Source organism: Seriola dumerili, unplaced genomic scaffold (genome assembly GCF_002260705.1).
Source record: "Seriola dumerili isolate Sdu_G_001 unplaced genomic scaffold, Sdu_1.0 BDQW01000449.1, whole genome shotgun sequence".
Lineage (NCBI taxonomy): Eukaryota > Metazoa > Chordata > Actinopteri > Carangiformes > Carangidae > Seriola > Seriola dumerili.
The window spans coordinates 6,635,394-6,659,201 of NW_019174704.1; the positions used below are offsets into that span (position 1 = coordinate 6,635,394).

Genomic DNA, 23,808 nt, shown 5'->3' on the forward strand with positions numbered 1-23,808 from the left:
GCGCACAGAGCTCAGAGCATGTCGCCTCCTGTTGCTGCACCTCACTGTGGGATCTGCTGTCGACCTTTCAGACTGTACACATGAACGCAGAGAGCTTTTTTTACGCGTTTACTCGCTATGTGCGACCCGGAGGCTCGGCGGAGTGAACCAGCACGGCGTCTGTTCTGAGTCCGGAGGGGAAAACCAGGCTCGTCTCTGCGGGGATTTTTTTTTTTTTTTTGACACAACTTGGCAGAGAAGTCGCTCGCTGTTGTTGCCTCTACTGGAGGAGGTTTGTTCGGAGCTGTTTGCAGAAAAAGTGTGAAACAAGTGTCGGAAAGAGAGCAACAGATGTGTATTCGTGGATATGCGGCCGGCTGAGGAATGAGAGCAGCGGCGAGGCACCGGCGGCCCTTCCAGCGGTTCTGCTGCTGTGGAGTCGGGCTGGTCGCCGTCATTTGGCTCACACAGGTTATCCAGGCACCAGGTGAGACCTTAATATAGATTTACAGGCGGCGCGCGCCTGCGAGCCTAATTATAATCCTATGGACATTGTTATATGCACAGGAAAGTAAATATATTATATCAAAATAAAACAAAAAACAAACAAAAAAAAACAACATGATACACTTTATCATATATGCACAGTATTAATCATTGAATTTACATGAAGAATGAGAGGTGCAGCCATCAAGAGCCCACGTTTTAGGCTGATGCTAAATAACTATAATATTAAATCTCCTATATTAAGATCATATCATCACATATTAAATAATTAACTGACAGTGGTAAAAAGAGAAACCAAAAGAACCAAAAATAAGGAAATTAATTTGTTTATATATTGTATTGTGTGTATATATATATATATAGTGTGTGTGTGTGTGTGTGTGTGTGTGTGTATGTATGAATGTATGTATTACCCTTACACCGTTCTATACATATCCATCCATATAAAACCATTGGTCTTAACAAAGAGCTTCGTTGAAGAGCATTTGTTAAACTAGTTGACAATTTAGTATAATTGTGTAAGTAAGATAAGCAGGTGCACAGGTTTAAGGTTCAATTCTCCAGCAATGTGTCATTTTTAAAGCAAAGCTTTGTCTTCAAAGTGATGAACCCTGCTGCGTATTTTTAGACACCTGAAGCACTGCTTAAATATTCAAATGTTAGCTCATTATTTTCTAAAATGATTGCTAACCTTCTGTCCTTCTGGCCACTCTCTGTTCACACTGCAGGAATGTGACAGTTCCCACATTACATAAAGCAGACACAAATTGTGGCATGTATAAGGGGATAAGTTCAGTTATAGGTTATTGCAGATTCAGCAGCCATATATTCATCTCAGATGAAATACTGTATATGACTGGACGTGTCAAGGATTCATTTTTGTGGACATACTTGCTTTATCCCTTAATAGACTGGCTGCCCTTTTCATTTCTGCCTTTTGCCAGGTTGTCACTGTAGCTGCGAATGTGTTTTTCATTCAGCTAAATAAATTGTAAACGTAGACAAATAATAGATAAATGGATTTATGGATCTGGAATTATGTGGTTTACAGAAACTGTCATGTCATTCAGTTCATGACGCAATATTACACAATTTCATACACAAGACATATGTTCGACGTAATCCCCATTTCCTGATTTCCCTACTGATTCCTCATCCATCCCCACAGTAAGATCAACTTGACAAGTGAAAACAACACATCTATAAAACGACATGCAGTGTAGTTCATGTCAGATAAAGTATTACAGTTCATGCGCACATAGACCCACCTCTCCCTCACTATATCTCCTCCGTAAAATTATCAACCTGTGTAATCATTCCCGGTCGCATTAGTGTCCGTTAGTGGCCAGAATGAGGTTATTTTTCTTTTATTGTGGAAACATGAGAAAACAAATGAGTGAAGTCTGAGTTTGATACTTTAGTGTCTCATCGAGCAGCACTGCACCTCTTGGCATTACCATCACCCCCCCACCACCACCACCACCACCACCACCACCACCACACCCCCCATCCCCTCCCCCTTCAGCTCATTACCCTCTCATCACCTTTGCTGATATGGTCACACACCGTCACACAGGCTCATCAGCAGCTTCACCACCAACTTTTTCCTCTGTAATCCCATGTGCGTTATAACGATATGAATGAGTGAACTTTTTGTTCCATCAGGAGTGTTTGATTTACGTTAAGGTTTCATCCGGGTGTTGCATGCTGTCCTTCGTTGAAGAGTGTCCTGGTGAATGAGCCGTGTCATTAATATTTATACTTCACCTTTAAATTATGAGTGTGCCATCAACCAGAAGAGGTTTTTTGAACCGAGACCAAGGCTGCTCAACTTAAACCACATAAAAGCACAGGGCAAAGCATGTAGTCTGCTGTTTGTAATGGCGACAGGCGGGTTACGCTCGTAATACTTGGAAAATATTACACATGCTGTAGCATCCTGAAAGCTGCTGCTTGTATGACCATTTATGGATGTCCTGACCTAACACTTGTATCAACAGCAGTCTGATTATGTCAAAAAACTATACTAGATTGGATTTCAATCCAAAACAATTTATTTACAAGTGTATTTTAACATCACAAACTCGATACAAAAAAATTTGCAGAAGTGTCACACAAAGGAACATGAAGGGAAACTGTACAAGCAAGAATTGCCAAAAAGAAAAATTTGCTAGAGCAACAAACATTGCTGAAAGCAATGAAGAAGTACAAGGAACTCCCTACAGACAGCAGCAAAAACAAAGCAGAAAACAAAGAAACCTGTTGAATTGTTTGTGCTGGTTGGCCAGTCTGTGGTAAGGGGGCGTCACTAGCCAACATATCTCCAAGATGGCCGACCCTCGTCTGTAGAAGCAAGCATCTCAAAACATTCAGAAGTCACAGCAGCAGTGAGTCTAACAGCTGACACATAAAAACCTGTGTGGTCCCATGTCATGACGGTCTGACAGCACACAAAGTGCAAAAAGAGTATGAATAGCTTTTTACAAGTAGCGGATGTTATAAAAAAAAAAGCTATAACATACATTAACATTTTATTTTCTGAATTTGATATAGTGAATGTGGTAGCCAACAGTTACTCCAGCAAACACAAAGCAACTCCTTAGCTGCTAAGTGTTCTGCTATGTTAGCTTGCTGGTTGCTAACTTGGGTTTATCAGAGCTGCCTATTACAGCAGGAAGAGGTTGTTGAAAAAATCAAATGTTCATCAGCTCTCTGTTTACTGCAACATGACACTTAGTAAATGTTCAGTCTGAATGTCAGAGTGGAGATCTGGAGGACTGCACTGTTATCAACATGGAAGGTGAGAGTGTTGGACTGAAAGACAGTCCAACACTCTGTTATTTTTTACAAAGTAATATCTATAGATTCAGGTTTCATATGCAGCCATGCTCACCTGCTTTGCCACTATTGAGGATTTTACAGTCAGAGACATTTACTATCACAGACTGCAGTCTTGGCCAGTGGAGGCTGTGAACCTGTTTGTGGTAAGAGCTGAGGAAGCCGGTCTGTCCAGTCAATGTGTGATTGACGGGATTAAATGTCTTGTTTCTGCTAAAGAAGGAGGCGACAGTGGTTTGTCTTTCCTGAATGGAACTGATGATAGAGTACAGCGTTGGACTTTAGTGTTTCAAATAATGATTTCTTCTTTCAGGCCTTTAAAAAAAAGAATTAAATAGGTGCTATTCAATGATGCAGCATTCAGTTCATGTCAGCATGGTCACAACCGGAGGAATTCCTGGGATTTTAACTTCTTCGCTGCCTTAAGAATGAGAAAAAAACATTGTGAATAAATGTCACAACATGAACATTTGAGTCTGTGACACAGAGCTTCTTCTCCAAGGTTCCCCATAGTCTGTGTGTGTAAAGAGATGAATTATGATTTATGTTATTTACACTTAGCATGATGTTATTTATACTTACCTTCCTGCATTCAACCAGCATTATGTTGAGGAATGTGGCAGCAGGATTAAGATTTCATCACTGATCCCTCTGTAACCTTTTTACTTTATATTTACATTTTAGGCCTTTAGCAGACAGTCTTACCCAGAGGAACAATCACGCCAACATTTAAGTTAGCGTATCACCACAACTATAAGCAGAAGTCATAAACAAGGACAAAGGTCAGGGTCAGAGTGAAGACAGTGTTGCTACATGCATTGAAAGTGTGAGGTTGTGTTCTTTATGTCCATTTTAGAACAGCTTATTGTGACTTTAGAGTCAGGCAATGCCTAACGTCATAATAACTAATTAAAAAACATGAAGTGAGAAGGTCAAACAGGCTATCTGACACAGCAAATACCATATATTTCTATTGTTCAGGTTGTCATTTACTAACTAAGTTGATTACATGACAAGATGCATCAAGATCTGCGGTGGCTTTTCCTGGGGGAAACCCGGTTTAACATTAGCATAACCAGAACCCTCAAACTTACTGATAGATATAGAGGCTTGGAAAGGAACCGGAGAGTCCAACTTCTCCAATGACAAATGTCTAGGAGACAAATGTTGCATGGAATTTCAATTTTCAAATGCAAACATAGTGAATAATTGGGTAAAAGGACTTTTTATATTTAGTGTTTATTACAGCTTTAGTTAGATAAGCCTAAAGTTATGTAAATTAGGTTAATATTTGAAGAATGTTTTTGACCTAACTACAAGTCATTTGTGCTGCATTTTATTTGTGCTGGGAGCCTTTGCTTCCTCAATATTAACAATGCAACTACATTGTTTTTCATTAATGGATAATGTCTAGATGAAATGATTTACCATTTTGTATATGAATTGTCAGAAAGTAGTGAAAAATGCCCATCACAGTTCCAATGTAATGGCTTTTGATAGCTTATGTCCAGCAGACAGGTGAAAACCCAAAGTTGATCAATTTGCAATGAAATAAAATAGGGAAAAAAAAGCTAATCTAAGATGGAAAGATTTTTGCCAAATGTACAATATGATTAGTCAATATCAATCAGTGATTAATTTTCAGTTGTAAAGTTGTCAATAATCAGTGTTGTCTATGTTGTTTGTGCTCAGTACCATGTAGTTCATAAAATCTGAATCTGGGAGAAAAATAGAATAAGCCTCACACATTTTTATTTCAGCTTTTTCTAATGAGATGAGATGTGGTTAAGGTGTTGGAAACTCCTCCCACTTACAAGTGTGAAAATGGTGCCGAGCCATCTGTGGCAGAAACACATTTGAATTTCATACGAGCTGAGCTCCTCTTGATGCCTCAACATGAAAGCCTTCACGTCTCCTCTCAGCCACGACCGCTGCCCTCCTGAAATAGGCTCATTGAGCTGTACGGTACAAAGGGACTCTACAGCGCCTGGCAATCACGAAATGCATCAGACACAGACACCAAGCCGCTTCATAAATAAAAGGACAGTGTGTAGTACGGAGCTTAATAATCGTCTCACCATCTTCTCAGCCCTCGGAGGAAAGATCTCTGTGGGTGGCAGTGGAGTATATCTGTATCTTTTTTTTTCCCGTTAGGGAGATGGTGAGACAGATCTATCTGTGGGGAGTTCCTCGGTTATCGCCCTAGTAAAGCCGTAAAAACTGAAACCCACACAGAGATTAGCTATTGAGGAATGAAATACAGAGCTGAAATACACACCATAAAGACTTCAGTGCTGATGGCTCAGGACAGCTGACGGCAGCGTAGAGTGAATTACTGAACATACTCTTATCTCCCAGAGCCAGAAACATGAAACTGCAGTGCGTCGAGTCCTCGCTTCACTCAAGAATAACTCTACGGACAATAACTAGAAGGGGGGAAAAAGGGACAATAACAATTCTTGGGTGATGGTGGACAAGTGTACATTTTTAAAATTCAAAAGCCAAACTAATAAAATAAGAAATAGATTGTTTGGTTATTGTAGTTCAGTTTTTCTTTGAGAAAACTGACAGTTACTCTCAACAGAAAATTAATTGACAACAGTTGTGATAAACTTAATTGTTTAAAATGATTTATGAAATAAAAATTGCAAAAATTGATAGTTTTACCTTGTCACATTGGAGGATTCTCTTCTCTGTTTTTTGTCCATTTAAACTGAATATTTTTGGGTTTCAATCTGTTTGTCAGCAAAACCAACAGTTTGTAGACGCTCGAGGGCTCTAGGGAATTGTGTTGGGCATTGTTTCATATTGTATCACATTTTATTAGAGCTGCAATTAGTGATTATTGATGTAATCGGCTTCATTATTATTAGTTTACTTTCATATAAGACCAGAAAATCAGGAAATCCTCATAATGGAGAGGCTGCAAATGTTTAGCATTTTTTGCTTGAACAGTGACTGAAATAATGATTTGATTTATCAGAATAGTTGACGCACAAATCAATTAGTTCTCTGCAACAAAGCAGAGAGGTTACCTTCCATAGCTGGAGTGTGTGAGGTCTTTTTTCTTTTTTTTTAAAAATTGTATCAGGTTGGTTTTGCACTAAAAATGACTCTGGTGCCGTTTTATAACAGAGGCGGAGTCTTCTTGGTTTTGGCCAGGCGTGAATGACGGGACGCTGCGATGGACTCGCAGGCTGTTGCAGGAGAAGTCAGACAACCAGAGCCTGGATCAGCCCCGAGCAGGTGAGTCACTGTGTTTTTAAACTGGATAGATGCCATCTGCTCCTCCAGGACAGACCAGCAAACTCCCCCAGACTGTCTGCAAGCACTTCCTTATCATTCAGTGTAGGGGTGGGTGATATGGATAATATCTTCTATAAACATGTATGTAATGTTACATCACAATGCTGAAATGTATTGTGATATTTTACATTTTCTCAAAACCGATAAAATTGAGACAAGCAGATAGGAATGGTTATCTATTTTTTTTTTTTACTTATCCAGTGAATTCAATACAGGAAGGAAGGATTTATTTCTGGGCTGTTAAACTGACAACTGAGTGTATATTGTCATATTGCACATGCCTAATTCATGGTATGATATTTGGAACTACACACACCCAACATGACCGGCAATGGTGTGCATTGTATTGGTGAGGAAGTTCATTTGAGAGACTATTCAGAAGATGTGGAGAGTCACAAATGGTTTAGCGGTGTCATTTTTCTACATTATGTGCATGTGTGTGGTGTATGCAGGTAAACGGTAAAGGAAGGCGGAGTGTACCATTTCTGCCTCTCCCCTGCAGGTGAACTGAAAGGTCATGCGGACTAAGCATTGTGTTAGTTGACAGGAGTGTGTAGTCAGTGTCAAGCGTGTGCTCTGAAATACTCGAAAAGACAGACGGAGCACAAAAGAGGAGGCTGAAAGGAGAGTGAAGTCAGATTGGATTTTCTCAGGTTGTCTTTTTTTTTTTTTTGGAGATGCCAAGTTATTTTCCTCGAGTGTGGTTGCACGGTGAAGATTTTGGACAGATTCAAACTGCTCTTTGTCAATTTATTACTGAGACATGCAGCCAATCGACAGCAATAATCAGACCCGTGTTTCTCTGGTTCCCAGGCTGATTAGCTGGCTGGCTGACATGAGCCGCAGTCATCACAGCTGACAGTTTTATTATTAAAAATTCAGATCAGAGAGGAACTGTGTGGGGAGAATAGCACTGAGTAGATAAAATAACACAGCTGCACAAAGAAAAACCTTTTGCCTCACTGACAATATACAATTCTGTATCTTCAGATCATTTGCATTTACTCTACGGCTGTGCTAATATTAGACTGTCAGTCACAATGTTGTATTGTATGCAAATGAGTATACAATTTCTCCCAGAAATTGATGCAAGTCAAGTTATGCTAATTCTATACTATGCAAATAACCTGGCACCTCAGGTGTGCCTTCTGAGGGTGTGTAACCAATAAAAAACACACAAACACACACACAATGAATAATCGCCAGCTTTTTAAAAATAGATTTGAGTGAATGACGCTTGCCTTCTATGAGCAAGGACGTGCACATGTGGCAGTAAAATACTAAGTGTAACTCATTGTGAAGTCTTGGAGACTTCCCAGAACCTTTCACTTTTATCTTATTCATCACAGCAGTTGGGAAAGATCATCATGTGAGGGCATCCTAGTTTATTTACATAATGTGCACACGACACTAGCACAGCATGGCTATTCTTAATCCAGTCAGTAAGGTTTGATTTATAGTAATTTGATAAATTCTGTATCAAGACATTTTTTTAGTTTGGACGTCTGGCCTTGACTTGCTCAGTTATCCACTGTATGACCAGAGATTTTAGTTTTCATTTAATTCACTGTTTTATCGCCAAACGTCAACTCTCCATTTTGAGCTTCTGATAATTTTATCTGGAGAATTCCACAGTGACATTACCAATAATTTATTAGTTATATTTTTGGAGAGCTTATATTTGAGAGGTGCATGAATACTGACTCATCAGGGACAATTGATCTGGCACTTGCAGTTAATTCACACAATACAGGCACCTCACTGTCCCGCTGCTGTCACACATCCTCATCTGTGATATTACACCAGAGTTTTTTTTCCTTTTTTTCTTCCCCACACTTGAGAGAGAAAATAATGAGACTCGGTGTATGTCTCCACCAGTGCTCCATTTTCTCTGTACAGCCATTTGTGTTTTGCTACCTGATAACATACTTAACCTTTATTGAGTTCCTGGTTGCAAACAGATCTCCCTCATTATCTCTCACAAGGACACAAGCGTACTGCGGCTGGATACTTCATTGTACTTCATTTCGCCTGCTTGTCTCCAGCGGGAGACAAGCAGGCGAACAAAAAGCTGGACAGGTAGTATAAGACACAGCAGTGAGTACGGCTCCAGGCCCAGGTTGCCGCCCTGTTCCTCAGCAGGCCGTCTGACAGTGATTGCATAATCTGTAGTGTGATTAAAAAACCTGCCCTGGACCTCGGGGGATATTATATTGGGGATTGCACTGTAACGTCCAGCCCCAGGCTCTCTTTCTCTCTTTTCATCCTTCCACTACTTAACAAGATGGAGACGGTTTGATCCGCCTTCAGCTGACAAGCCTCGGAGACTGTTGTTGCTAGGCAACTGAATGCTAAATTTTGAAACCCAGACAATTCTGTCTTTCAAACATTAAAAGTGCAAAGCAAAGAACTAAAAATAGACTGTGAGGAGATGAAGGAGGGGTGAATGAATCCAAATAATGTAAATGAAGTAAATGGCTCATACTGTGTGTGTCGCTGAGGCTTGTTATGTTGTTTATTTTGGCAAGAGACTGTCAGCTGAGAATAGTATTTTTCCACTGCCATGTTTTCTGGGGGGTTTTTTTTTGGTAAAGCATTGAAAAAGAGAGGCTGGCAGATAATCTAACACAAATTGTCTTCAAATGGTCTTGGACTTTTATCAGGACAGCCAGATTATGGATGCCACACAAAGCAAACAGCAGTTAATGTGGCCATTATTTGTAGCCATGTGAGGTTGTGGAAAATGTGAAGCAGATACGGTTGGATCCTGTTCAGTCCCTTTTACTTTCTGCCCACAAAAACAAGTCAACATTTAAGGAAAAAAAAGCAGCGGCTAAAACTGACTGTCAGGTTTATCATAAAAGTCCTCTTAAGTCCTGTTTACCATTGAAAAGAAGATGTTTTACTGTTTCCTCTGACTTTACGTTTTACTTTAAATCTGTTTAACCAGCTGACGACAAATGGTTTAGCATGATCGATATGATCCGGCAGAGCTACACCCAGCAGTTTTTTTTTTTGTTCACTTCTGTCACAACAATGTAACATGATGTTTGGTGTTTTTATTGACACGTGAGGTGTGTGTGTGTGTGTGTGTGTGTGTGTGTGTGTGTGTGTGTGTGTGTGTGTGTGTGTGTGTGTGTGTGTGTTTGTGGTGTGTTTGTTAGTGCGGTCTGAAGCGCTGCTGCCGTTTCATCAGAGACGTATTCAAACTGCCTCAAAGGAAAGAAATCAAAGAACAAATGCATAATTGAATTTACATTACACACCTGGATGAAATATTTATTTTTTGATTCCTCATGAAAAATGCAGCGGTGTTGCATAGGTGTGTGTGTGTGTGTGTGTGTGTGTGTGTGTGTGTGTGTGTATATGTGTATGGTTGGTTCATGATACGACTTTACTCAGTGTGCCAGTCAATACCATAGCTTGACTCCAGGACCCCTGCAGACTTTCAGATCAATATATTATTCAGTCCCGCCCACTGCCTGTCATTCAGCACTTGTAATGCCTTCAGATAATTTTGCACGGCATTGACCTTTTACTTGAAGATCTAATCTAATCTGCTGCACAGGCTTTATTGTTCAGCGCTCACATAATATACATATTGGGATAATGACAAATATCTGTGCATCACTCAGATGCACAGTGAACATTGCGACATAAACAGTTCAGATTTTTAAAAAAAACAACCTTTTTGATGGAGCTTACATCAATGCTGTCTTAAACTTAAAACTGAAATTGTCTTCTGTCATTATTATCTGATACAAATTACACCAAAATAAACTCGTAACTGCCGGAGTTTGAAATAGACAACAGGGTTTAATTATTGCAATAAATGTTGTGGAGTCAATTAAAAGCTAATAAAGTTTTATAGTGTTGACACTCATGCTGTGTTTAACCATAAAGCAGATGCATTACAGCAAATTTACGCTTTCCTTCTTAACAAACAATTCTACTATATCTGTTAGTTATCTTTTTCATTAAACAAAGGCAGTATAAAGTTTTAGAGCAAAACACAATGAGTGTGAAAATCATGACACACAAGAGAAAGAGAGTGAAAAACAAACAATGAAAAACTAACAATAGCCCTACCCCAGGTATTATGTTTCATTCATTTTCAAGTAAATATCTTTCAACTTTAATCCACCTTGTGTTCAACACATCTAGCTCAGTTGTTAGAATGTGTATAAATTCGTATTCTTTCTAGCTTTTAACAGAGATGGAATCAACACTGTATTTTTCATTTATAGTAATATCATATTCACAATTTAGGGCAAAGAAATTCTGATATTCAAATTTTCTATAATTCTCCCACTCCCACAGCAAATCCATGAATTTCATGCAGTGAACAGTGAAGAGCCAGTTTATTTTATTCACTTCTTCAGGTGGTATGAAAAAAAAATATGTTTAATACTTTGGGTTGTAACAATTCATTGCTATCCTAGCATTTCTCCTATATGATGGTTCAGACCTCCCTCTTTTAAGAGAGGATCACTGACCCGGTGGTCTTCACATCTTTTCAGTAAGATTTTGGTTTGTGAAGTTGAATAAATCACTGTCTTGATCCACTTCAAATACACAAAAACTAATTCACAAGAAACTTTATTTCCCAAAGAGTTGTTTAGTTATTCTTCAGTGTAAGTCTGGGGGGAGGTCTTCCCCACTCAGCATTACATACACTTATTACTGACACAGTTTGTTCCATGTTGCCTCACAGCTGACAAGATGGAAGCGTTGCAGGAAGTTTGAAGAAATGTCACACAACTTCAATATCTTGTGAAATGAAGTGATGTGTTTTTAAATGAAGGAAGATAAACTTATCTGTACAGAATTACTGATGCACTAGAAGCTGTTCATATTAGAGTGATGATTTAGGATCCTCTTCATTTAGTAAATTAAACATTGTTCCTTGGTTTGCTGATTTTTACCCTTTTATCAATGAATGGTAACATAGTTTAGTTCAGCCAGTTTATTAAAGCTTCACATTTGCCCTTTGTCTGCTTCCTCCTACACAGGAAGTGATGTTCTTCATGTTACAGCAGAAGCCACAGCAGCCATAAATGTGTGAGACGGTTGAGGAAATGTATGGTGTTGTTTACACTTGTGGATTATGTTTTGAGGAGTACTTCAGCTTGTGTAGAAATGAAACAAAGATATGTGAACTGCTGTGACAGATAGAACTAGATCAGAGGTGATTGAACGGTGGGAGCAGTTTGTGATTCTGGCAGTGAAAAGCCACCAAGCACAGAGAGAAGTGATGTTAGAGGTCTGAGTACAGAGTGACTTCTATTGTCGGAGCCGTAACCGTACGTCAACGTCGTACTTGGACCTCTGATTACAAAATGACTGATTTTAATCGAGCTGATGGCACATCTGGCTTATATTCCTGATTTGGGAAGTTGCAAATGTGCAGTCCTGTGTAATGCGGGTGTTTCAGTTTGTGGTCTTGTGTTGTGAAACCACAGCGTAAAAGTCTTGGCAGAGTACATTCCTGTCCAACAGCCTTCAGTAAACCAGCACACTGTTTCTGTCTCTATGTATCTCTGTGCCGTTTTCCCCCCTCCCTCTTTCTCTCAGACCTCTCCTGAGGGTTTGTAAGGAAAAATAAATATTTTTAGATATTACGGTCCAGAGCTGCTGTCACTTCTTTTTTTTTTCATTTTTCATAAACCCTAACCATGGGAAACACATATTCACCTCCCCCCTTTCTCACTGTTCACGCAGTCGCCCTGCCTTTGGCTTCCTACTGCCACCCATCAAAAAAAAAAAAAAGAAGAAAAAAAAAAGCTGCCCCCGGGGAGAGGGTCACCATAGCAACTGCCTTCACCAGAGCAACTCTTCAAAGCGTCCATCTGAGCTGCATATTGCAGCCCTGAGTTTCTACCTACAGCATAACCTGGGAGTTTATGTTTTGGGGCAGAAAGGAGACTGGAAGTCTTCCAGTGCAGTTAGACAGGACACCGGGAGCAAAGAGGGAGGTGAAAGAAATAAGGCCACAGAGAGCACAGATGTCCAACAGCTGATCAGCTTGAGAGGCTGCTTCAGAAGACGCATATAGTGCAGCTTCACATCCAGCCTCTGTTTCGTGCAATAAGATGACACAAAGTTTACATGCTAAGCCTGGATGATTTAGTGCACGAGCCCTGCCCTGCAATAACAGCTGGCACACAGAGAAAATAGGCTTTTTCCTCAGTCGTCTAAGAGAGCAGAAAACAGAGATGCAGCCCCCTGTCAACCCTCAAAAACTCACTTCAAGTCTAGGCCCTGAAAAGATGTATATTACAGCACAGCAAGCCTGCAAGCAGACAGGCAGCGCTTCACTCTGGCAGTGACACAAATGTGTAAACATCAGTGCACAAACATTTACATTTTCTAACTGAACACGACCAAATTGCTGTCCCCTCCCCAGGACCATATGGTCTCCTCCTCTCAGTCTCTGACACTGCAGTGTCAAAGATCACATCTCATATCCCCCATCACAAGGGACCCAATCTTAATCCACACAGTCTGTTGTTCAGTTTCCATGCAGCCGCGGTTCAGCGTGCAGCGTGCATCGTGACGGCTGCACCGTGCTTATTGTGTGCCTGTCAAGCCACTGTTGTCTCACACAGCAGAAGAGCTATAAATAGCTCCATGCTCCCCCATAGTTTAAATTCATCCAGCTCGGCTCAGAGTTGTAAATTGGAGCTGTACCGCACACTCGCCGCACACTCTCTGCGGAACGTCAAGGGAACACAGGGACACTAAGCCGTCATTAACAGTTTTCCATTTCTTTTACACTCGAGGAAGGACAGGAAGCAGCTGCCACTTTCACTTCCACCTCACTTCCTGTCTCACTGTTGAGTGCAAGACAAACAATGTGTCCAGAAGACGTTGTGGGTTTTTGCTACATCTGTTAGAAGTTGTGTCTCAAATGAGACACACAGGATGATAACACTGTTCTTTATACACTTTGACTGAGGATTGAGGATTTAATGAAAGAAGGTAATACTTTAAAAATGAGGCTTTACATCAGAAATCAAAAGGAGACAAAGCATCTTATATTTCATCTGGGAAAAAAAATGTCACAAGCAAGAGGACAATAAGTAAAATATGTAATCTATTCCCTATTTAATCTATTCCTTAGTGACTGAAATGAGCAAATGAGACTTTATAGAAGTTGTATCAATGTGTCACAGACCATTTGGACCACTTGGGTCAGTATCCATTTGTTTTTGCACATTTTTTCAGTAGATAGCATTAAGATTGTGTTATTACAAAAAACAAATGTAAAAAATTAAACTTGAAATGTAGTCTTTAGTTATTATCATGTCCCCCCCCCCAACAGCCATCCATGAGTTTCCAGAGGACATCTTTACCAAGGAGCAGAGGAAGAAGGGGGCTGTGTTTCTGCATGCACTCTGCGTGAGTATTTCACACAAAATCAGTTTCTTGACTTTATTTACATCCTTGACTCAAAACGCTCAAAAGATCTGACATTGTATATTCCAAAGAAAGACCTACATAACAGGAAGGATGTGAATGTGTCCCTCCGCTCTCTTATCTGTGCTCGTACAGGCCATCTACATGTTCTACGCACTGGCCATCGTCTGTGATGACTACTTTGTCCCTTCCCTTGAGAAAATATCTGAGGTGAGGAAAAACGATCAGTATGCTTTTCTTAAAATGAATTATATATTTAATAATTATATTTTGATCTGTTTCTTTTTTTTTTAATCTTGCAGAACCTGCAGCTCAGTGAAGATGTGGCTGGGGCGACATTTATGGCTGCAGGAAGCTCTGCTCCCGAGCTTTTCACCTCTCTTATTGGTTAGTAGGTCAGCCAGTCTACACCGTTTTGAGAGAGCCTGTCAGAATTTATTCCGAACATTTGAAGGCATAAATGCTGGAATTTCCAGTCGTCCTCTCAGTCGCTGCAGTGCCAAATTCATCCAGGAGATGTCAGTGGAGTCTAATTTAAATTAAACTTCTACAACTCTCAACTACACTCTTGATTTAAATCAGTGTTTAATACCCCTTCCTATTTTCAGGCCTTGATTTTTTAAAAAAAAGAAAAATCTGTCTCTCCATTTCAGATGTTTTAATAAATGTTGTAAATCAGTTTGATTTGGAGTCAAATTTATCGGGAAAGTTTTCTGTCACAAATTGCTTTAAACCAGAGACATCCAACTGAGAAGGCACATAGTAAATAAAACACAGAGTGTGTGTGTGTGTGTGTGTGAGTGTGTGTGTGTGTGTGCGTGTGTGCGCCAGGCAGATCGACAACAGCGCACAGAAGGTGATAGGTGTTGACAGACTGAGGGGATTTTTTTTTTATCTCATCTGAAACCAAACAAAGCGACACAGTTGACCTCCTCTCATCCGTCTGTGCCTCCCACCCTCAGGTGTTTTCATCACCAAAGGAGACGTCGGAGTCGGCACGATCGTGGGCTCTGCGGTCTTCAACATCCTGGTTATCATCGGCCTGAGTGGGATCTTTGCGGGCCAGGTATGAAAAAACCCATCATTTTACATGTAGTTCTTACTGAAAATTGAACACTAACATTTCTAACTTTTCTCTCCAGACTGTGCATTTGACATGGTGGTCTCTTTTTAGAGATTCCTCCTACTACATCCTCTCTGTACTGACTCTCATCATGGTGAGATGTGCTTTTCACCAAAAGAATCCATCAGTGTTAAGCTTTTCCTCTTCCACATTGGGCTTTAAAGAATCTGTTTTGTTTCCTCTCTAGGTTATCTATGATGCTACAGTTGTCTGGTGAGTCCATATACCTTGAAATATGTTCATACTTTTTAGCTTTGAATAAATGTTGTAGTAAATGCTTGATTGCCTGCACGAGACAATGTTTTCCACTGTTTTCACTGATGCTAACTGAATAAATCAGTTTGGATTCGCCCGCAAGGCTCAGCTTGTTTGAAAGCTTTTCAAACTTTCTGCCAGGAATTTGATTAAATAAGGAGTTGCATTATATCATCACAGTTGATGGATAAAGGAGCTGACATCCCTGTTAACATTAAGTCACAGTGACGACATTGGCATGCTGATGAGAATCGTCCAAATGTCACAGAAATTTACTTCAGGCTCACTTTAAGGCTCATTTACAGCAGGAAACTCACAATTATATACCATTAAAAATGTATTGAATATATACAACGCTCTGTATCACAGTCAGTGCTCATCATGTGATCCCATTTCCATAGAGACACTCTTACAGCAGCTATCTGTACTCAGACAACAGATCTGCAATTTCATCTCCTTCCTCTCCCGCTTTGATTGATGTCACAACCTCCTCCTCAATTGGCTGTTATTACAATCATGAAGATGAAGGTGTCAGCAGGTTCAATAGTCAGTGATTGTGGAGCATGTTACATCGATATGGTTCCTGATTTGTATTCGGCAAATAATGATACATCTGAACATTTATTTCAGCTACCTGTATTTCAGAGTCGGCAGAGGTGACGAAGAACACGTTCAATTTAGAATTCGTTTTAAAAGGACTTTTCATTTGTATAGTTTGTGTGGAGGAGGTGCGTGTCATTAGTAACAGCCACTTCACATACAGTCGGTGGTTCTGAAGCTTAACTTTTGGATTAAATGGCTGATTTCTTTTGTGTAGATTTTCTTTCTCAACAGGCTCATTTGGTGCTTAGCTTCTAAGGTGTCCTGAATGTTTTCGATCCTGTCGACCTGAGGCCTGTTGCTAAAAAAAAATAAAATAAAAAGGGGCCATTGTTGTATGTGTCAATGGTTTTAATGAAAGAACAGATTTAATCATGGACTTAATGTCAGCTGGGCCAGAGCATTCATCGGTGATATATGGAGGACTGTTATTGAATTGCAGCGCGCTGAGCCAAAGCTGTCCTGCTGTATTTCACCTGGACCACTGTTCCTCTGAATGCTCTGTGGCAGATTTGTGTTTTTAGTTGGCTTTGCCAAATCACTGCATGCTCAGAATATCTGAGATATGAGTCTGCACATGTGCAGCAGCGGTCATCTAGTGTCTGACCAAGTGAAGCAGCTGTTTGCATGAGTTCAGTTCGGGTGTTTGTCGGGGAATGTATTTCTCTGGCATTAAATATTCATGACTAAATACATAATCATCAAAGTTAAAGTTCTCAAAAGAAACATTTTGAGTTACATGAACAGTTTATTAAGAGTTTTAAACTTATCTGCTTCATCAGAGCTGTGTGGGTTCAATTTGATTCAAACAAAACTGAAGCAAACAACCACCATCAGCTTTTTCCACCTGAGCCGTGGCCACTTCAAACCAGTGAGAAAAGCAAGGATAAAAACACAAATACAGAAATAACCAAAGCTGTTCTTATTTTATATATATATGTAAAGTACTGTAATCCTGACATAACTTTTTTTTTTTCATCTTTCAAAAATCTTCTGTTTCTTATACAACAAATATAAGGAATGTTATAAAGCAGATGATAAATATTTAAAAATGAATTATATTTAACATTATTCACACATTTATATTGATGTAAGGCATTACACACACCACTGGCATTACAGTAGGATTAAAGCAAAAGTAAAGGTTAACTATACTATGTAGTATGTATCTTTGATGTGCAGTTTCGAATGGAGGTTCACTTACAGTGCAAACACCAACTGTGTAACTGTGTTGTATGTCAGACTAGACTAACACAAATCTACTGCTTGCTGTGCAGGTGGGAGTCCTTGCTCCTCATGACCATGTATGGAATCTACATTATAATCATGAAGTAAGTTTACCAGGAGACCAAACTTCCTCATCAGTCATCACGCCTACACATACACGTCATTCTGACTCACACGGACTCTGTTTGTTGTATCTATGGATATAAACACAAGGTACCTGTTTGGCTGCAGGTTCAACTCCCAGATTCTGGCGTTTGTGACGCGCCAGTTGAGAAGCGTCAGGCCGTGCTGCGTCGGATCAGAGGATCCCAGAGAGGACAAGATGGGAGAGGATGCCTCCGCTTGCAACACCTCCATGGTGCTGCTCAACAAAGGTCAGAAGGTGTTACACCTCAGGCTAATCAACGTGTCTGTGGGGTTTTTGTTTTTGCTGCCAGTCAATGCTTCCTGGGATCTCAAACAGTGTGTTAAATGTAAATGGAGTGCTATTTGTGTTTCACACCTCTTTCACAGGCCAAGCCCATGGTCAGGAGCCTCCTCCGGTCATGATGGTGGATGAGCTTCTCATCCTCAACCCCCACAAACTGTCCTTCTCTGAGGCCGGCTTGCGTATCATGATCACACCCCACTTTTCCCCCCGCACCAGGCTCTCCATGGCAGGACGCATGCTCATCAGTGAGGTACGTGACGCAAGTATCACAGATCATAAGACAATCTGCCCTGGAGCTCCCCAACAAAAACCTCCCGCTCCCGCTCTCACAGAGACAGAGGCTGATCCGGACTTCGAAGAACCAGCGGGCCGGTGAGGCGGGCCCCGGGTCAAGAGGCGGGTCAACCAGCAACAGCCTGAAGAGGACGGGCTCCTGCAGCCTGGAGAATGGAGGAGGGATAGGAGACGCAGAGTTAGCAGACAAGCCAGGGGTGGAGGTGTGCCAGCCAGAGGAGGAGGAAGATGATGAAGATGGGATTTTCAGTCCTGTGCGCATACCAGGTGAGGAAGATCCAGCACCAGTTGTTAACAGCCACAAGTGATGATTTGAAATGATTTGTTTCTTTTGATGGATTATTGGGTTTAATCAAACAATTTGACGACTGACTTTAACAATTGTGTCACTTCCAAGCTGCTGGAAGCTGTGCCTGAGATATTTTGGTGTTGTTCCTCGGCTGATAAAAAGTCACTTTTAATTGATTGATTAAATACTTGATCCTGATGGGCCTGACTTCCTGCTCTTCACAGGTGGCTGCTGTGCGCGGGTGAAGTGGGTGATCACATGGCCTCTGGGCCTCCTGCTCTACTGCACTGTGCCTAACTGTATTCTGCCACGCTGGCACCGCTGGTTCATGGTCACCTTTGTGGCCTCCACCCTGTGGATCGCCGTGTTCTCCTACCTCATGGTGTGGATGGTAAGGAGGCAGGACATATGCCTTGCTGACAGATACTGAACTCAAACACAGAAACAATAAAAAAAAACCTACAAACGGATGCCAGGGGTGGCCGCTGTTGTTTCAACACAGAGTGATTATTTTTAGCATGTCACCGCAAAATGTTCCCTTTGTGTACATTGTAGATGATGAATTGTGAAAAGGTGACGATACTGCGGCACACACTTATTTACTTACTTAGCTGAATACTTGACCCTGATGTGTCCTAATGTTTCTATCAGGTCACCATCATCAGCTTCACTCTAGACATCCCAGACTACATCATGGGCATAACCTTCCTGGCAGCAGGGACCAGCGTGCCAGACTGCATGGCAAACAATATTGTAGCTCGACAAGGTAAAAAAAAAAGAAAAAAAAAAAAGAGTACAACTCTGAATCTCCCAACTCCAGATCTTTTGCTTGTCTTCTCTTTGTGGTGCAAGTGCTTCAATTCAGCACTTTTCTGTCACTTTTCCCATCTCTTTTCAGGCATGGGGGACATGGCTGTGTCTAACTCCATAGGCAGCAATATCTTTGACATCCTCTTGGGTTTGGGTTTCCCCTGGGCTTTGCGTACCCTTGTGGTGGACCACGGATCATCAGTATGCACATACTTTATCTCCCTACTATATGAGTCCTTTCTTCTTTCTGCCTTTCCTGGGTTACTGATGTGTGCATGTGTGTGAGAGAGCTACCAAGGCAGAGATTTTGGGTTAGATGTAATAAAACTGTGACACTTTTTTCTCACAGGTCTTCATAAATAATAAAGGGCTGGTGTATTCTGTCATCCTGCTGCTGGCGTCTGTGTTTCTGACAGTGAGTAAACAAAACATACTAAACATTGCACAGTTGTTTTCATGTCTGCCCGGGTTTCATTTTAGATAAAGATGTTGTAGACAGTTTGACGTCAAGTGTCTTCCATCTCTCACCTCATTGTATCGTACAAATCTGCATGCAAATATGTCCTGTGGTCACGTCATGAAAGGGACAGAACACGTTTGATGAAATAACTGAAATGTCATTAAAATAATTTCAGTCATATAATTAGAAGTCCTCAGGATTATTTGTACTACATGTTAGAGCTTGACAGATATATGGGAAAAGCCGATATCATCACCCAATTTTAGCTGATCGCAGAAATATTTGTGTTAGTTAATATGTTAGCAGATGCAAAATTGCTGAACAGAAATGCCAATTATATGTGTGAGGTACTTTCCAAACACGTTGTCCATCAGAGTGCTCTGTTTCAGCTATAAAATATTGCATATCTCGGTCACAATTATTTATTATTAAAATTTAAAACTATATTATTATATAACCAATGGATCAAGTGACTGTGTGTAATGTGACAGTTGTCACTCATAATCATCACCTGACTTTCCTCTTAACTCTACAGGGAATCAGCTTCTGTCACTTCAATATTTTGTTTTTATGCGCCGACAATTATTGTCAGTTTTGTTTCTAGTCGCAGCAGGTGGCTGTTTACACTTTAATCCACTGTACATTACCTGCCCAGCGGCAAACAGATGACTGATGAAGTCGGCAACTAGTGTGCATTAGTAGGCGACTGTTTGCTAGCACATTCTCCCCAACTTTGTCCATGTCCATGTTGTATTTACATTTTGTTGCACTGCCCCCATGTGGGCAAAAATTTTTTTTTAGGTTTTTTTAAAAAGGTTTTAAGGGATGCTCATCAAAATAGTTTTTTTAATTTTTTTTTTTTTTTAAGAAAAATAAACATGATGGTTATTGGATTTTTAAATTTTTTTTAACCCTAAAATATCAATATTGGCCTCAAAAATTCAGTATTGGTCTGTCTCTCTTATATGTCCACTCTCCTAACAATAACCTGCTTTACTAAACGCAATAGGATTCATAATTAATATCCTTTAATATCCAGTTGTCTCATGCTCCTCATCGCTCCTTCCTCACCACTGTCTCTCCGCTTGCAGGTGACAAGTGTTCATCTGAACCACTGGAAGCTGGATCGCCGGCTGGGTTTGGGTCTGATGTTTCTTTATGCCATCTTCCTGCTCTGCTCCATCCTCTTTGGGCAGATGTGAGGCCTTAAGGTCAAAGGTCAAACCCGGTCAGCCAGCATGCCGAGTACCTACCTTCCTACCACATGTCCTCTTTTGTGAAGCCAAAAAAAGAAAAAAAGAGTGACATCATTGTTGTGTTCCTTGTGAGAGTTTCTGTGCACCTCAATAGGAGTCGCTAGGATGATACTGTACACATGCAACCACACAAACACACTGAAATCCATCAACAGCACAGTCGTTGTTCAAAAGCTGTCAGTCGATTATGTATCAAATTGGGTGACTGACCAAAAAATTGAATGACATGGCAGATGGAAGCTGCTGGATTGTTGAGCCAAGATGAAACAGGAAAAAAAACAGTTCTGGCCGTCATTAGCTGGGTTTTCTGCACAGTGTTGTGGCTATGCAACAGCTAACTGATATTATAATAATTATATAATATAACTGAGCTAAAATTTCAGTTTACATCCCATGACAAATTTGACATTATATTACATGCCTGTTTTTAAATTTGAATGTACAAAAATGAATCTTTCGGCCTTTTCTATGAACATTTGTTGCGAAAAGCAGCAATTTTGAAGAAGGTCAGCTGCGCTAAAACTCTGCCAAATTAGTTTACTAGCCTACTAGCTAACACGCTACGAATCCAAACTGCTTCTGCTTAATAATTACTTTTTGAATAAATTATGTGCTAATACTATTTCATTAGAGCAATAAGCCATTAGAAGTAACACACATACACACTTTAACACGTTGATGTACATGACACATGTCACATTAATTGTTAATATTCCACACAGTGATCTTAAATGAGGTCTTAATGACACAAACGTCTTGTTCTGTTGGGACTATTGCAGTTCTTTTCCTCTGAGTCTACTGTTCAATTTATTTATTTATAATATTAATGTTCGTATTGTGAATGCTGCTGCAGCCAAGCAAATAATTAACAGGATTGTTAGGTCGCTAGTTGGCTTAATTAACAACACAGTAAACAAAAGTCATTTCCAATAGAGAAATGTACCATTATTATCCTGCATCTTCTCTGCTGCTGTATCCACATATTAGCTCCTCAGGATTTTTAGAGACACTAATCAAACAGTTTTGGGAGGGTATGCAGAAGCAGCAGACAGCTGCAGTTATGATTTACTGCAGGTGAAATGAGCCGTTAAAGTGAGACTACCCGTTAAAAACCCCACAAGGCTACAGTACGGAACAAATTGTCTTCAAAACAAGTCAGGGACCAGGATGTGTGACAAGAGGCTGGAATTCAAATGCGGCTGTGGTGATAATGGATGTTCTTCATGTTGTTCATTTGAAGAAGCAGTGCTGTAATCTGCCATGTCATGCATCAGATTAATTGAATTGTCTGTCGGCCTTAGGTTTGAATACCCTTGTATGTTTTGAATGTACACCCTAGCTGACTTTACCATTAGTGTGGAAATATTTACATGCATTCAAATGTAGCAGGTGGCACTGAATTACAGCGAAGAACCTCTGAACAGACAGTGAGGTACTTATTAGTTCTACAATAAAGGACACCGTGTATGTGTCAGAAGACTTTTAGAATAGAACCATTGATATGAAAATGCACATTATTGTGACAATATTTTGACGATTTTGCCTCACTACTTATAAGCAAGTATTGGTACAGCTTAATGTACGTAAGAAGTTTTACAGTATTTTTAGGTCTTATTACTATGAAATCTAATATATAATGTACTTCTATGAGTGTCACAAACTTTGACTTTGAGTGCAGGTTAGTTGTAATACTTCACGTTTAGGTACAACAATCGATGTTTGTATTGTTTCTTGTACATTTTATGAGACTAATTCACTTTGGTGGAACATTTTTACAGTTTGCACAAACTTGGATCAGGACGGACACAGAACAATATACACTCACACATATATACTGGTGTGTGTGTTATAGCGAATAATGCTGCATATTCCATATTCATGTACACCAGCTGCTCTTCTGTCCTGTAAGAAAGCACAACAATCTGGATTCATTCCCGTAATACAATAATTTTTAGATTTTTTGAGGATGACATGCTGTCAGTTTTTTTACTCATGAATTCAAGATCTGTTCCACCAAAGGGATGAGGGTTTTTTTTTTTTTCAAATGGCTGTGTAATTATTATCATTGTCTACTTGACAATACTTTTTACTGTTTGTAAATGTTAAATAATTTACATAGTTTTACGATAATGAATGTCTGACAGAGACTAGTTTTGTGGTGTTTTTGATATTTAAAAAAAACAAAAAAACAATGTAGCCTACTTGTGAATTATAACAGAATGAACGCATATTTTGTCACTGTTTAGTGGAATAAGGCTGTAACATCAGACTAGCACTCTAATTAATTCAGTTGCAGTTGTATTTTCATCTTTGAATCTTTTCAGCACTAAGATTTTCCTTTATTTCAGTATTGATTCATTGACACACTCAACCTTATTTCATGCTGAAACACACAGAAAATGAGACTCTTATTTTACAGGCTGAAATTAAGTAAAAAAAAAACAAAACAATGTTTTAATGAATAGCTTGAATATTCAAATTAGTGAGTGTAAAAGCAGTTGATTGAGTTTTTCTCAATTGTTGAAATTAGTTTTGACTTCATACCGACAGTTCATTGAAACCATTCTCCCCTTTGAACTGGAGAAATACTTAATTTGGATGACAGTACGTATTCACCCCTTTTCCCACTAAATTGTCTCAGAACCTTTAATTGTTTCATCTAATATTCATACTTTCTTTTTTAGCGACAGTTTAAAAGTGTAGTTGCATTTAAACACACTTAATCTCATCTGCTCAAATTTTATTGCACGAGTTTTGAAACCAGATCCCATCAATGCATGTTAATGGGGTTTTAGAGTGACGGATGACTTTTAAAATGAGAAAGCCAAAAAGAAAGAAGAAAAGAAGTGATAATTATCCTGCAAATGTCTGCCAGAAGCTGTACTTTTCTATCAGAAAAGTGCTGTCAAGGTTGGAGTAATAGTTTGTAGGAGGGCTTTTCTGTGTCACTCACCATTAACAGAAAACTCTGAACCAGTGATGAAACAATAAGTCAATGAATCGTTTAGTTGATCA

The 23,808-nt window shown here is 39.8% G+C and overlaps 1 protein-coding gene across 1 annotated transcript; it reads left to right on the forward strand.

Annotated features, from left to right (window-relative positions):
• Positions 1–10: 10 nt before the first annotated feature.
• On the forward strand, positions 11–23,235 carry LOC111234405 (sodium/potassium/calcium exchanger 3-like). The gene is made up of 17 exons (XM_022762483.1): positions 11–466; positions 6,460–6,570; positions 13,955–14,031; positions 14,185–14,259; positions 14,352–14,436; positions 15,012–15,115; positions 15,192–15,266; positions 15,360–15,385; positions 17,305–17,358; positions 17,486–17,628; positions 17,768–17,934; positions 18,017–18,245; positions 18,492–18,658; positions 18,919–19,033; positions 19,166–19,278; positions 19,427–19,492; positions 20,629–23,235. Exons 1-17 carry the CDS (start codon positions 364–366, stop codon positions 20,737–20,739), a joined length of 1,821 nt encoding a protein of 606 aa, XP_022618204.1. The 5' UTR covers positions 11–363; the 3' UTR covers positions 20,740–23,235.
• The last annotated feature ends 573 nt before the right edge of the window (positions 23,236–23,808 follow it).

Bases quoted from the DNA above. Each gene is read 5' to 3' on its own strand.
- LOC111234405 (XM_022762483.1), top strand. From the start codon at position 364: ATGAGAGCAGCGGCGAGGCACCGGCGGCCCTTCCAGCGGTTCTGCTGC. The intron at 18,659-18,918 runs GTAAGGAGGCAG...TGTTTCTATCAG, and splicing joins CCTACCTCATGGTGTGGATG to GTCACCATCATCAGCTTCAC. The intron at 19,493-20,628 runs GTGAGTAAACAA...CTCCGCTTGCAG, and splicing joins TGGCGTCTGTGTTTCTGACA to GTGACAAGTGTTCATCTGAA.